The 15930-nt window shown below is 40.2% G+C and overlaps 1 protein-coding gene across 1 annotated transcript in view; it reads right to left on the reverse strand.

Moving 5' to 3' along the window:
• PKP4 (plakophilin 4) overlaps positions 1-15930 on the reverse strand; it is a 266647-nt gene that overhangs the window by 83620 nt on the left and 167097 nt on the right. The window contains exon 5 of the mRNA XM_045298126.1: positions 15059-15093. Within this exon, the coding sequence (XP_045154061.1) occupies positions 15059-15093 (35 nt within the window). The remainder of the gene's footprint in view (positions 1-15058; positions 15094-15930) is intronic.

Below are 15930 nucleotides of genomic sequence, written 5' to 3' on the forward strand. Positions count from 1 at the left end.
TTCATGATGTAGGGGGAGCGGGGAGGGAAGGGAAAAAATGAGGACTTGATGCCAGAGGCTTAAGTGGAGAGTAAATGTTTTGAGAATGATGAGGGCAATGAATGTACAAATGTGCGCTACACAACTGATGTATGTATGGATTGTGATAAGAGTTGTATGAGCCCCTAATAAAATGATTTAAAAAAAACCTCGGCTTATTCACGAGTATCTATGGTAAATGTCAATTATACACATGGACCCCATCAAATGGAATGAACACCCAGAAATAAAATTGGCTAAATCTGTGGGAAGAAAAAATTCCAGAGTGCAACTCAAAAAGACTAACTATTGTAATGAACTGTGCAAAGAATATGGGTTAGAAACCAAAAAGGAAATGCTCATGCAGCATATCTGAAGGAGCAAATGATGAAGTGAAAATTCAAGTCTCTAGTTAAAATATTAAACGATATGATGGGAAATACACAGAATGATAAAGGTAGCATCTGAAGAAGATGGAGGGAATACACAGTCACTGTGGTACAAAGAATTGGTCAATGTGCTCAACTACTTCAAAGGGTAGCAAATCATGAAGAATTGGTGGTATTTCAGGAAGATGTCAAGTTGCACTGAAGACATCAGTGAGAAATGAGGCTTCAGTCATTGGCAGAATACCAACAGAGAGGTTTCAACAACACTTGGTAAAGAGGCCCTGGAAGCCCTCACTCAACTTAGCCAAGAAATTTGGAAGACAGTTACCTGGCAAACCAATTGAAAATTATCCTGATTGCACCCATTCCAAAGATAAATGTCCCAACATAATAAGAAAATTAGCAAACAATATTATTAATATCACATGCAAGTAAAATTTTGCTGAAGGCAATTCAAACAGCTACAGCAGCAAATTGACAGGGAGCTGCCAAAATCCAAGCCTGATTCAGAAGAGGGTGTGGCTGAAAGCAGAGAATACCAGGAAGATGTTCACTTGTTTTACTGACCAAGCAAAGATATTTGACTATTTGGATCATAACAACTATGGATACCATTGAGATGATTTGGAATTCCAGAACACATAAATATATTGTTCTCATGGAAAAATTATACGCAGACCAAGAAGTAGTTGTTTGAGCAAAATAAGGGACTACTGAGTGGTTTAAAATCAGGAAAGGTGTGTATTTGGGTTACATCCTTTACTTATTCAATTTGTATGCTGAACAAATAATCATTTGTACAGAAGCTGGACTCTATATATGAAGATCAAAGCATCAGGACTGGAAAAAAGCTTCTTAACAGATAAGATGCTAAAGACAACCTTGCTTTTGTTTGCCAAAACAAGGAGTCCTTGAAGCCCTTGCTGATAATAACCAGTCTGTAGCCTTCAGTAGGGATTGCAACTCAATGTAAAGAAACAAAAATTCTTACAATTGGACCAATAGACAAAAGGCTGGTGTCAAGGATTTCATTGGGCAAAACTGCTACACAAGAGTCTTGAAAGTGTTAAAGGGCACACTTGCCACAAGCCCTGGTATTTTCAATTGACACATATGCCCGTGAAAGTTGGACAATAATCAAGTACAACTGCCAAAGAATCTGCATAAGAACTATGGTGTTGGTGAAAAAATAAATCTTGACATCTTAGCAGGAGGGATCAATCCCTGTAAAGGGCCAGCAAAAATGAGCAAGACTTCCAAGGCGATGGATGGACACAGTGGCTGCAAGCATGACTGACTGCAGTGTTTCTTCCATTGGATGGAAGAGCGCTGTGAGTTGGAACTGACTTGGTGACTCCTCACAAAATCATCACCCTCCAGTAACGGGTTTTTAATGATAGTTTCATATGGTCTGAGAAATGGCTTTGTTCAGTTAGTCCAAGAGCTCGTTTGGAGGTTCTAGCACCTTGACCAGGGAAGGTCCTCTTCCACCAAGCATGCAGGCTGCCCAGCAAGGTCAGCCAAATCCACCCTGGAGATCAATGGTGTGACATGTCGCAGCTAGATCACCCTCACATACAGCTCGCTTAGCTTGTACACATCCCAACGCCTCTGCCATTGGGTCGATGCTGACTAAGATTTTACATCTTTATGGGAGCAGACAAGTTCATTTTTCTCCCACAGACTGGCTGGAGATTTCCTCGGCCAGCCTTGTAGTTAGCGGCACAATGCCCCACCCCTGGCACCACCAGAGCTTCTCTAATTTATGCTAGACAGACCCAAATACGTCTCACCACTGTCAACTGAATGCTATCAGGCCAAGTCTTTTCATCTAGAAAGGGGTTCCCACGTACTCATTTTCACCCAGCCACTGAAGAAATCATAACAATAAAATTGCAAGATGAATCAAATTCTGAATCTGTCTGATATTTTTCTGTGGTGTTATTTACATAGTCCTCTATTGCAAATATTTTCTTATAAGCAGAAAAGGCTGAACAATTGCAGTTTAAATGGTCATGGTTAAAATACACTCTGTTCTTACCATGACTTTTAGTGTTTGTAGGATCAGTGAACCATTTCTGACGGTCAACAATGATTGTCAAGTTTAACATCAACCCTTTTCTAAATGCAATAGTTCTCAACCTTAAATGTACCTTGCAATCACCTAGGGTAAGGGTTTGAGAAAGAGAGTTAGCAACTACTACTACCTGAATCACACCCAGCGATTTCAATTGATTTATTCTGGGTCAAGGCCCATACATTTGATTTTAATGTGTAACTACGGTAGACAACCTAGAGACTATGATAGATTCATTGACAATCTTTGGTTAAATCAATTCTTACATCATTTTTGTTAAGTGTGGATGTCGGTATGCACAGCAACTTATTTCTTCATTAAAAACAGAACCCTTCACAAACTCACTGCCCTCAAGTTGATTGTGACTCATCGTCACCCTACAGGACAGGGTAGGGCTGCCCTGGCAGAAACTACTCATAGGGCAGGTGTTTAAGGGTCCAAGGCAGTAACTGTTTAAGAGAGTGGAACGCCCTGTCTTTCTCCTGAGCAGTGGCTGGTAGTTTCAAACGGCTGACCTCGCAAATAACTACAATACGAAGGATTCCCGTTTCTTCATTAGTGGTTGCAAATAGGCTATTTAATTGTTGTTGGTTTTTTTATCATTTTGAATTTTTGCAAAAAGAATATTTCAAATTTGTTAGATAGCCTACAAAGCTAGTTATTTAGCTACCCTAGAATAAAATTTATAGAAAATAAGCAGGATAAACTCAGAACTCTTCTCATTAATGATTGGTTTAGAGATAAGCCATGGGGTTGGGACTGTGCACACTGGATTCATCTAGGGCAGTGGTTCTCAACCTTCTTAATGTCGCGACCCTTTCATACAGTTCCTCATGTTGTGGTGATCGCCCCCTAAGCATAAAATTATTTTTGTTGCTACTTCATAACTTTTATTTTGCTACTGTTATGAATCGAGCAGCCCCTGTGAAAGGGTCCTTTGACCCCCAAAAGGGTTGCAACCCACAGGTTGAGAACCGCTGACCTCGGGAATCTTTAAATTCTCTGATGCCCCATTTTAACCCCAAACATTCAGATTCAAATATGTGGGGTGAGATGTGAGCATGGGAATTTTAAAAAGCTCCATCCCCCAAAACCAAACACACTGCCATTAAGTAGATTCCGACTCAAAATATATCAATAGGGCAGAATGGGACTGCCCCGCAGGGTTTCCGAAGCTGCATTATTTACGGAAGCCCACTGCCTCGTCTTCCTCTTGTGAGACAGCTGTGTGTTTGAACTGCTGCCCTTTCAGTTGGCAGCCAGTGTTAAATCACTGTGCCATGAAAACCTCTAAGAAAATTCCAAAGCAAACGCATGGCCATCGAGTTGATCCTACTCATCGTGCCACTATGGGACAGAGCAGAACTGCCCCTGTGGGCTCTGGAGACTGTCACTGGAGTCCCGCCTTGCCCCAAGGAGCTGCTGGTGAGTTTGATTGGCCGGCCTTGAGGAAAGGCGCTCAGTGCTTAACTGCGGTACCAACAGAGCACCTTAAAAAGGCCCACAAGGGATCCCAATGTGCCAGTGCTTGGGAGTCACTGCAGGGAATGCTGTCACCCTGACAGTGATGACATGGTTGCGCACTGTGACCTGTTTTGGTGGTGTCGGTGGCATTTCTGTCGATGTAAGAAATTCATCTGACCATTTTGGGCCAGATATGAAAACATGTGAAGGCCAACCGCCAGAAAACTTATGTACTTCTAGTTATTTAATTCCAACATGAGATGGATCTTGAAGTGGCTGTGCTCTGCTTAATTCTTACATAAGCCTTGTGATATAATCTGAAACAAAGTTTTCAAGCCTAATAATTGATTAAAATTTACACTATTGGTGACATAACAGTTGGTAGGGGTGTAGACTGCATTTTTCGTGGGCAATCTGACACCATTTAACAAAATAAAACTGTACACACCCTAGCTAAGGCAGTTCTACTTTACAGAAATGTAATCTAAAAAGCATGGGGAATCTATTGTGCCATGGTGAAAAATTGGAAAAAGTAAAATTGCCATTAATAAAGGACAGGATAGACACAGTTTCCAAACACTGGACTCTAGTGAACCATTAAAAAGGAGCCAGATCTTGTATCTATGCATGTAGAAACACTCACATTTACTATGCTGCTAGGGGGGAAATGCAAGTAAAAGAATGATGCACAGACTATTCCTTGGGTTTGTGAAACACAAACGCAACACGAGTGTATTTAAAGATGCACATGCACGGAACAGTTTGGTGCTGCTCTCTCTACAAGCTCTCCTGCCCACTGGGTGCGTGTACTTAGGTATGTGGGGTGGCAGCTATGGTGGGGAAGCAAGGCGACTAAAGGGAACGTTCCCCCCCTTTTACTCAAAATGATTCAAAAACTTTATTTTGTCTTAAAAGAAGTAAAGTTCTGAGACCCTTTGTGGTGGTAGGCAGAAGGCTTCAGCACTTTGTGGGAAGCGGTCAGCCTGCCATGATGATGTGACCAAAAAGGCCTGCAAAAAACAAGGAAGGCATGGCTTTGACTAAAGCAGCCTTGAAAAGAAATTCTTAGTCCGCCCAGTTTCAGAGGAGAAACAGGTAGGGGTATGTGATAAAATTATGTCATTTGTTCAGTTTAGAGCCATAATAAATCATAACATCCAAAACCCTCAATAAAAAGTAATCCTTTATAAGTGATTGCTGATCTAATATTCTATTTATGAATATATACAATATAGCCCAGCTTCCTATTATATCTCCTTTGTAAATTCAGTACATTTCTACTGAGGCATAAAGTGTTCTCATTTAAGTCTGTGTCTTATTTCATGATGGGTTGATGTTTTTTTCATGTGCGCTGTAAATTACTTGCTCCAGATGGAAGGAAAAGAAAGATAAATTGACTTAGGATTAGTGTCTCATCTATCTTTATTTTTAGTAGTTACTTTTTTTCCCCATTGTTCTTTTGTTTTTTAAAAACATTCCTGTGGAGGGCAAAAAAGAAAAAACTCTGCATCCACACATTTTAGGAAGAACATTTCCAGACACAGTAAAAACACAGCGTACAACAGCCTCTCTAAGGAGGGCTGGTGGTTCACACCCAGCAGCCACTTGGCGGAGGAAGAGGATGCTGTTTCTGTAAAAGCGTACAGCCTTGCAAACCTACTCTGCTAGGTCTCTGTGAGCAGGTATTGACTCGGTGCAGTGGGTTTGCTTTTTCTACTAAGTCTTATATTTGGTTGTACGTATGAACCTCTAATGTCAATGAATACCACACAATAGAAACTTAAATGAACATCACTTGTTGGAAAAGACTCATAAAAGTCTATTAACCCCTTAATGCCTTTGTAGGCAACCAGACATTGCCCTACTTCTAACTGTTCCTATACTTTTTTGCTTGACCATAGACACCAGTCTCTTTGGTCTCTTGAATTTCTTACACAGGAATACACGTTCTTTACAATCAGCCACTCCTACAAAAGCCATGTGAGCCCTTTCTTCTAGAAACCCTGTCAGTGTTAAGAAGGGTTCAGGGAACTGGAAGTCCTCCCTGCAGAGAGGTGGGGATACAGGGCCAGTAGAAAACCACAGTCTGACCCCCCACCTAAGCACCAACAACTGCTTATTCTCTATCCACCTTCCCGCACCCCCTTTTTCCTCAGGAGAAACCTGGAAATTGTGACTTGTAGCATAATTCACGTTACAAGATGTAGCTGGAGGAGTATTGTAACAACCAGTGGCCAGTTTCAACAATAGACTCCATCTCTGGCTTCAACATCTTCCTTCATTGCTACGGGGAGTATACACCATGTATGGCTCTATTTATGCTTGAATTGGTGTGGCTGTTTTTCTTTTTCATATTCAGAATAATCTTTACCATCACAAGAACTCTGATTTCATGTGCATATATTTGCAACCTCCTCACTGCCATCGAGTCAATACTGACTCATGGTGACTCTATAGAACAGGATAGAACTGCTTCTGTGAGTTTCTGAGACTCTAACAGTTAATGAGAGTAGAAAGCCCACTCTTTCTCACTAGGAGATGCAGGAGGTTTTGAACTGATGACCATGCGTATAGAAGCCTAACATGTAACCACTACACCACCAGGACTCTATTGCATCCTTGCTTATATACGAATGAATATTCTCTGAGGATCTGATCTTTATTTTATGTGTTTTTGAAAGTTATCTCAGATTTGGACGGAAACTAAGATATTATATAAGTACATAAAGTGTTAAGAGATAAAAAGGGAACCATGTAAAATAACTCAATAAGACAGGAAACAAAAGGAAGCACGAGAATATTTCCTCAACTCATTTCTAGCAAAATGAATATTAAAAAACAGTTATAAGAAATGCAAAGCTAAGGAAAAGACAAAGCTAAAGCAAAATACAATAAACTCTCCTAAGAACAAAAGATACGCCTTCATGTTTCTATGGACCAAATATGTCAGTAACACTGAGAAGCTAGACAGTCTGGAGGGAGTTCAAAAGGCAAGATAATAGTAAAGCATAATAAATGCTTCATAACTATTTTATTACTCGGAGGGAACTTTCTCTTTAAAAGTCTATTCTCACCTGTGAAAGTAAAATATTTTGTAGAACAAGTGATTCTTCCTCACTCTTTGGGAGGCATGCTTTGTAGCTTGCAAATTTTAAAATCTGAGTTTATGAGCTTTGTTTTATACTTTCAAGTTCCCAAAACCACAAACCAAAACAAATTGGTGCAAAACCCATATCAAACTCATTCCCATCACGTTGATTCCGACCCATAGCAACTCTATAGGAAAGAGTAGAACTGCTTTCTGTGGTCTCTGAGACTTATAACTCTTCATGGGCAAAAACAGCCTCAACCTTGCCCTGTGAAGCTGCTGGTGGATTTGAAACTGCAAATATTGTCATTAGCAGCTCAACGCGTAATCCACTATGCTACCAATTCTCCTTTACTACTCTTATTAGTACAAATTGAAAACTAACCAATCAACCAACCAACCCATCCATAAACCGACCAACCAACCAGCCGCGAACAACAACAAGCTAGACGTCTGGGTGTGCGGTGTGTCCTTGGTGGAGATCACATTATAGGGGTCACCCAGTCATGAGTCATGCCTTGACTGCCTCATTGACCCAGTGGGGGGCTCTGGATCAATTGTTTTAGTTTATTTGTCTAATGAGCAACACACATATCCCAATCGATGTAATCCCACTAATCTGCCACCAACGATGCATTTATGAATTTCCCTTGACCTCCCATGTCCTTTTAAAAGTTCAACACATCACTAAACCCTTGCACACTATTATAAGCTCAAGCTAATGGTCTCCCGCACCTAGACAGTATGTCTTTATCTGCCCTTGCACAGGTAAGAGTAATACATTTTCTCTATAAAAAACTCAACACTACAATTTAGAGAATCAAAATTCTAATGGGGGGTGGGGTCGATGTGATCACGTGCTATGAATGTAACCCTGTTTGGAATGACTGCTTTTCTTTTATATATCATATAATTTCCCATAGTTCAATCATGACAAATACTATTGTACAATTGCCACCACAATTAATTTCCAAACATTCTTTTTCTACATGGACCCCTTGACATCATCTCCCAACCCACCCCTCACCCTCCATCACTGAACTACCCCCTCTGCACCCCGGCCCCCAAACCCTTATTCTATTTGCTGTCTCTATAGGTTCATCAATCCTGGGTTTCATATACCAAAAAATAGGAAAACCCATACCACAACTTCAAGAGGGTGACATCCAATGACATGGCACCTCTGAGAATATGCTAATGCCAAAGTACGGTGGGCTAAACCTAGTCCCTTCTGAAGACTGTCTTATAAAGAGGAGCGACAGACACAGCGGGAAGACCGGTGCCAGCTGAAGATACAGGGCAGAGCAGCCTGCAGGCACCAAAAGCTTCTGAGGCTACACACAAAAAACGGTTTAAGGTGCTAAGCTTTTCAAGTCAAATATAAAATTGAAAAACAAGCAAACAGGTCAAGAAGTTGTCAAGGTATTAAATAAATGTCAAGACTAATAGTACTCCTTTAATCTTAAGACAGTTTGTGTCTGATTTAGGAAACCAAGAAAATGAAAAGATGATACTTTTCCTTTTTAAAAAGAAATTATACCTTATTGTACGTTAGGTTAAAGTTTACACAGAAAATTAGGTTCCCCTTTAATAATGCAAATGTTCTGTGCCACTGGTTACAATATTTACTATATGTCAGCATTCTTTGCATTGTTTGTTCTGTGCTGTTATTCTAGCCTCCCTTTCCCTCATTGCCTTTCTCATCTCTATTTTGAGTAAACATTGAACATTTGGTCTCATGTTAAAGGGGGCGCATTACTCATGGGTGCTATTGTTTATAAAATAGCTCCAAATCAAAGGTTAAATATTGTTTTAGGGAAACAGAGTTGGGTGGTCCCTCTAGTTTCTATTGGTCCAGTAAACATGGCTATTTTGAGGAATTTGAGTTTTGTTCTACATTTTCTTCCCATTCTATCCAGGATCTTCTATTGTATTCCTGGTTGGAACAGTAGTCAGGTATTGTAGTAGTTCTTCTGGTTTTAGGTTAGAGAAGGTTGTGATCTATATAGACTGTTAGTACTGTGAACTAGTTTCTAGAGTTTTTAATTTTTCACATTAAGCCACACTTTTGTTATTCTGTAAATGGCTAATTTTCAAAACAAGACATGTGCATAGTACTTCTAGTCACTCTGCTCACCAAGTGGCAAAGAAGAAAGAGTTGGATTTCATGGTAAAAGTAGCAATGAGTGGAAACTCAGAGTCCATCGGTTAGCAACTGGACACCCCCCTGCTGAAGGATTTTGGGGAGGAGACGAGCTAATCAGGGTGCAGGGGAGCAACGATGAAACATATAACTTTCCTCTAGTTCTTTAATGCTCCACCTCCCCACCCCCCCACAATATGATGATCCCAATTCTGTCTTGCAAATCTGGCTAGACCAGAGGATGTACATTGGTACAGATAGCAACTGGAAACACAGGGAATCCAGGATAGATGACTCCTTCAGGACCAGTGGTGAGAGTGGCAATGCCTGGAGGGTAGAGGAAATGTGGGGTAGAAGGGGGGAACCAATTACAAGAATCTAAGTATAGCCTCCTCCCTGGGGGATGGACAGCAGAGAAGAGGGCGGAAGGAGACGTCGGACAGTGTAACTTATGACAAAACTATAATAATTTATGAATTATGAAGGGTTCGGAAGGGAGGGGGGAAAAATTACATTGAGGGCTAAAGTAGAGGGCAAATGTTTTGAGATTGATGAGGGCAACAGATGTACATATGTGCTTGACTCAATGGATGTATGTATGGACTCTGATAGGAATTGTCCGAGCCCTCAGTTAAATAATTAAAAAAAAATAATGAGGGCAACAAATGTACAAATGTGCTTTATACAATTGATGTATGTATAGATTGTGATGAGTTGTATGAGCCCCCAATAAAATGACTAAAAAAAAAGTGGCAATGAAACTTGCCATTTTATTCCAGTTGCTTGCTTTTCATTAAATTTCTAAATAGAATTTTTGGCAATCAGAAATATGAAAGACAATTTTACTCTATCATTTTATAAAATGTTTCATAAAATCAAATTTTGATTCTTTTCACTCTTACAATCATCACTTATTGCCAGGCTAAGAACTCAAATATTGTTTAGTAAATGGAAAACAAACAAACAATATTTCTATTTTTTAAATATTAGTAAGTGGAATGAATACCAGTCACAGTACTGTGTTTAACGGTTAATGCCTGTTCCATCTCTCCCTCTAAAAGTAAAATGACTAAGTAGATGCAATTCCTGGGGAGTCCTGATGTCCACTGGGTTAAGCATTGGGCTGGGAACTGAAAGGTTGGTGGTTCAAATGCACTAGCCATTCCTTGGGAGAAAGATGAAGCAGTCTGCTTCCGTAAAGATTTAGAGCCTCAGAAACCCAATGGAGAAATTATACTCTGTCCTATAAGTCAGAATTTACTCAACAGCAGTGGCTATCCAGTAATATTAAGATACAAGCTCTGTAATTTTCATCAATGTTTGAAGAACTAAAAGCTAACTAAAGAGAAACACACACAACTCTATTAGTCTTGAGGAAACTGAAAAACAAAATCACAATAAGCTACCTTTTCAGGATAGAAATGCCCCTTTAGGTATCTGTGACTATAAATCTTCATTGGGCCAGATAATCTCATCTTTCTTCTGCAGAGTGGCTTGTGGGTTCGAAATGCTGACCTTTTGGTTGGCAGCAAACCTCGTAACCAACTATATACCACCAGGGATCCTTAGGTACTATGTTATGTCCTTTGAATACCCTTCAGGCATCTGCAAAATGGGGGGGTGGGAGGGGGAACCACTGCATGTCAACTAACTCCCCTCCCTAAGCCTTAGCCAAATTTCAGATCTTCTCTTTATTAACTCCCGAGGGAAAAAACCAGCCTTTTCTTAACACACCTCTATCCTTTTGAATTTTAGCTTTCCTCTCTCAGACTTGGTTATCCCTTATCCACAGCACTATGGCTGACATAATCATGCATTAATATGCATGGATTCATCAGTTTAATTGATGTGTTTTCCTTTGCATTCAATTAAGGTCGTTCTTTAGTACTCACATTTCTAAATGTGTATTCAATGTTTCCATTTGCTTCCCATGAATCATCTCAAATGCAACACATCTAAATGGGAGGCCTCTGCATCCCTCTAAAACCAACTCTCCATTAGACTTTTAAATTGCTTCCCAGGCGACCACGGTTTACTCTTGTCAAACCCAACCAGTCTGAAAATACCTTAGGCATCTCCTCTCTTGGGTTAGGGGCTCTCACACACTAAAGTCTACAATACCCTTTCCGTGTCATGGTTTTTTTTTCTCCCTTTGTTACTGGTAGGTGCCGTGTAGTCAGTTCCGGCTCACAGAGAGCCTATGCACACAAGGAAACAAGGCCCAGGCTCGTCTGTCTTGTTCCCTCCTTGCCATTGTTACGCTTGAGTCATAGCTGCAGCCACTGGGTCAATCCATCTTGTCAAGGGTAGTTCCCTCTACTTTACCAAGCATGATGCCCTTTTCATTGATTGCTCCCCGATCCCCTTCACCTTATTTTAAGCCATTCAGTATTACCTTGTTCTTTTTATACAACCACCATTTGATCCATGTACAGGTTACACATGCGCACAATGAAGCAGTCTGGAATCCCCATTCTTCTCAAAGCTATCCACAGCTTCTTACAATCCACACAGTCAAATGCTTGTGCATAGTCAATAAAACACGCTTCTCACAATCCACACAAATACTTGTGCATAGTCAATAAAACACATCTGGGGTCTTAAAGGCTTAAAGATAAACAAGCGGCCAACTAGCGCAGAAGCAACAAAGCCCACATGGAAGAAGCACACCAGCATGTGTGACCACGAGCTGTCGAAGGGATCGGGTGCCAGGCATCAAGGAACAAGAAATTATGTCATTGAAGAGGTAGATGAGTGCAGAGTGGAGACTCAGAGGCCATCGGTTGACAACTGAACACTCCACACCCCCCTGCTGAGGGGTTTTGGGAAGGAGACAAGCTAATCAGGGTGCAGGGTAGCAACGATGAAACATATAACTTTCCTCTAGTTCTTAAATGCTTCTTTTCCCCCTAATAATAATGATCCCAATTCTGCCTTGCAAATCTGGCTAGACCAGAGGATGTACATTGGTACAGATAGGAACTGGAAACACAGGGAATCCAGGATAGATGACTCCTTCAGGACCAGTGATGAGAGGGGCGAGGCCTGGAGGGTAAAGGGAATGTGGGGTAGAAGGGGGGAAACCAATTACAAGAATCTAAGTATAGCCTCCTCCCTGGAGGATGGAAAGCAGAGAAGAAGGCAGAGGGAGATGTCGGGCAGTGTAACTTATGAAAAAAGTATAATAATTTATGAATTATGAAGGGTTCATGAGGGAGGGGGAGGAAAATGAGCAAATGATATTAAGGGCTAAAGTAGAGGGCAAATGTTTTGAGATGAGGGCAACAAATGTACCTATGTGCTTGACTCAATGGATGGATGTATGGACTGTGATAAGAATTGTACAAGCCCTCAATAAAATAATTTAAAAAACAAACACAAATAAACAGAGTTTTGAGCTTGAGCCAAGATCTATTTGATGTCAGCAGTGCTATCCCTTGTTCCATATTGTCATCTGAATTTGGCCTGAATTTCTTAGAGTTCCTTGATGTACGGCTACAACCATTGTAGAATGATCTTCAACAAAATTTACTCGCATGTGATATTAGTAATATTGGATAATTGTCACAATCTGGTCACCTTTCTTTGGATTGGGTACAAATATGGACCTCTTCCAGCTGCTCGGCCAGGTAGCTGTCCTCAAAATTTCTTGGCCTACGTGAGTATGTGGCTCCTCAGCTTGTTGAAATATTCCTATTCTTATTCTGTCAATTCTTGGATTCTCATTTTTCACCATTGCCTACAGTGCACCTTGCATTTCTTCCTTCAGTATCATTGTTTTTTTCTTGATCATATGCTACCTATTAAAGTGGTTTAATGTTGATCTTTCTCCTGAGAATTGTTTAAGTTATGTGACTTTTTTGCTCCAAATATTTTTCTAGTGACTGTCCATCTGCAAGTTGAAAGTCATTGCCTTCAAAGATCTCTATAATTTGATCCAATGACTTTCTAGCCTTTATACCTTCACATCCTCCACATATCGCCCGAGGAAATTTCACTGTTTGTCAGCCCAGTGACACAATAGTCTTCCCAAATGGCTACAAGCATCATAGGCTCTAGGACTGTCTTCTCTACAAAGCTGTCTCTGAAATGAATTGCCCACTTACAATAATTTTTCCGACATGAAACATAGTTAGCAGTTACATTATTTCATGACATGATATTCCTTTTATTATTGTGTATGTCTTATTGTTAGGTGGCTTTCTACATGATCATGACCTATCTATGGTATTTGTGCCCTCCTTCCCCCCAAATATGTGCCAAATTCACTAGCCATGAGTCTTAATAATTTGCAACTATCCTCTACTTTGTGGTATATTATATACCCTCATTTCTGTGGATGGTTAATAAAGCAAGATTAGGTTTTGGTAAAGAGAATTAGGTCATGTTTGCTATGCCAATAAGCAAGATTAGCATATTATGCAGATGACCTTACTTAAATCACCACCTCACTCAAGTTTAAAGGAGCTGTAGTGGCATGGTGATTACAAGCTGCGTTGCTAACTACAGCGTCAGTAGCTCAAAACCTCCAGCTGTTCCTCAGCAGAAAGATGGGACTTTCTACTCCTTTAAGGAGCGACAGTCTCAAAAATTCACAGGGGCAGTTCTACTTTGTCCTGTAGGGTCACTCTGAGTTGACATCGACTGGATGGCAGTGGGTTTTGATGCTCAAGTTAAACCCAAATCACTGCCATACAGTCAATTCTGACTCATAAGATACTGCATGTTACAGCCCTGATTCTTTGTAAGGGAGATTCCCTGCAGCGTGGCCCATGCCACTTTTTATAAGACTGAAGGCAAGACATACGTAGATCAGAAAGGAGTGCCTGGCCCACAGACGCTAAAAGAAGACAATGACCTTTCCTCAGGACCCACAGAGAGAGAAAGCTTGCCCCAAGAGCTGCCACACTGAATCCAGGCTTTTGGCCAAATAAACGATGAAAACCCACATTTATGGCTCTTAAAATTATCCACTGGTGGTATTTCTGCTTTAGTAGTATTATATAAATAAGAGATATAGTTTGCATGAACACTAAATTGCTTGAAAATTGCTTCTCTGTGAAATACCAGCATATTTTTGTTTAGTGTACATAACAGATTCAGGTTAATCCAGGCACACTGCGTTTGGAGGTCTTCATTTTCCTCAATTCAAGCCTTATTTTAAAAGTACCAAATTCTGACAGCACATACAACATTGCATGGACTTGTCGGCATGATCTTGGAGTTGCTGCTCCCTGATGGGAGAGGGGCACGCATGTCTCCAGGCCTGCAGTGTCTACCCAGCAATTTATACAGAAACCAGAAAACACATCCTGAATGAAGACTGAGATCAGGCTCCATAATGCAATCTAAGCTCCGAATGGGGTAAATTTGGGCTCCTCGAATTTAAGATAAAAAAATAAAAAACTATGGGGTTACACTAGATTATATTAGAAATAATCAATTGCTCTTTATTTGAAAACATACTGGACATTTCAGGGAACTGTTTTGAGTTTGAGAAGAGGTGAGACCGTGCCTTATAGAAATGGTTAGCCAGTGACCCCGGATTGTGCTCTAGCCTTTCCTGAGGGCAAACCAGTGCAGTCTTCACATGGAAAAGATAATTTCCAGATACCAGATTAACATTAAAAATGCCGAGGCCCAATGCTTTGATTGTTTTTAATAGACAACTTACACAAATCTTTTGTACTAGGTTTAATAATTAAACACATTGAAAACTACTAATTCAAAGCAAAGCAATCAAATATTGTTACCACTACCGGTGTTCTTTGACTTATTGTATGTAGCAAGAGGCAGAAAATCCAATGCACAGGCTATGAAGCTGCTCTCCTGGAAAGTGCAATACACAGTCATTTTAAAATATGCAATAAAGGTCATACCTGTTGATCTCCAAGGAAATGACTTCTCAGTTGAGCTACGGGGGGAAAAAAAAGAAAAAATCCATTTACTTCAATTGTCAAACAATTTAACTAGGGGCCTAGGCTCTATAAAAATACACGAAAAAAATGGAATGAAAAGACAATGGTATTTTTTTCCAAGTCTATTTTGAAGGCCCCTTGAAGGCAGGATCCAATTTTAACTACATAATTTCCTCCGTTTACACAGTATCTAATTTAAGGGGGAATAAAAAATGTGGTAAAACATGTCTGTAGTTTCTCTCGGCTCTCTGCCTCCCAGGCAACAGAAGGCAGCATGGTGACAACGGGGGGCAGAATATTATAACACAGAAACAAGCCATTATTAAATCCTTTTATTTAGTGTTAGATCACATATATTATCTCCTTTGTATTATTCATAACACCTTTCTGAACAGGTACATAATTATATTTATTTCACAGATCAGAACTCTGGCCGAAGTCTGTGGTGATATATGGAAGAACTGGGATTTGAGCCCAAAGGCCTGAATCCAAAGTCAGAGACCTGAAGCACTGTGCCAATACATACAGCTTGCGATCTTTTTTTTTGGTATCTTGTTTTTGTAACTCACACACATGCACACGCTTAGAGAAATGCCTAGAAAGAAGTCTTGGAAAATAAATATCAAAGTGCTGCCTGGACAATTTAGTCTTTTGGAAACCAGGAAAATTAGAATAGTTTTAGAGTAGTTGTTCATTTTAGAAAGGTGTGTAGGTTAAAGCTTAAGAAAACCCTCTATGACATTGGGCATCCACTCAAGTACTCCCTCAATGCAAGAATACTTTCTTCTATTAAATTGGCATTCTATGATGCTCACCTTCCCGACACAACCGCT

This window comes from Echinops telfairi, unplaced genomic scaffold, assembly GCF_000313985.2.
Source record: "Echinops telfairi isolate 266 unplaced genomic scaffold, ASM31398v2 ScPeMD7_4;HRSCAF=17, whole genome shotgun sequence".
NCBI classification, from domain to species: Eukaryota; Metazoa; Chordata; class Mammalia; order Afrosoricida; family Tenrecidae; genus Echinops; species Echinops telfairi.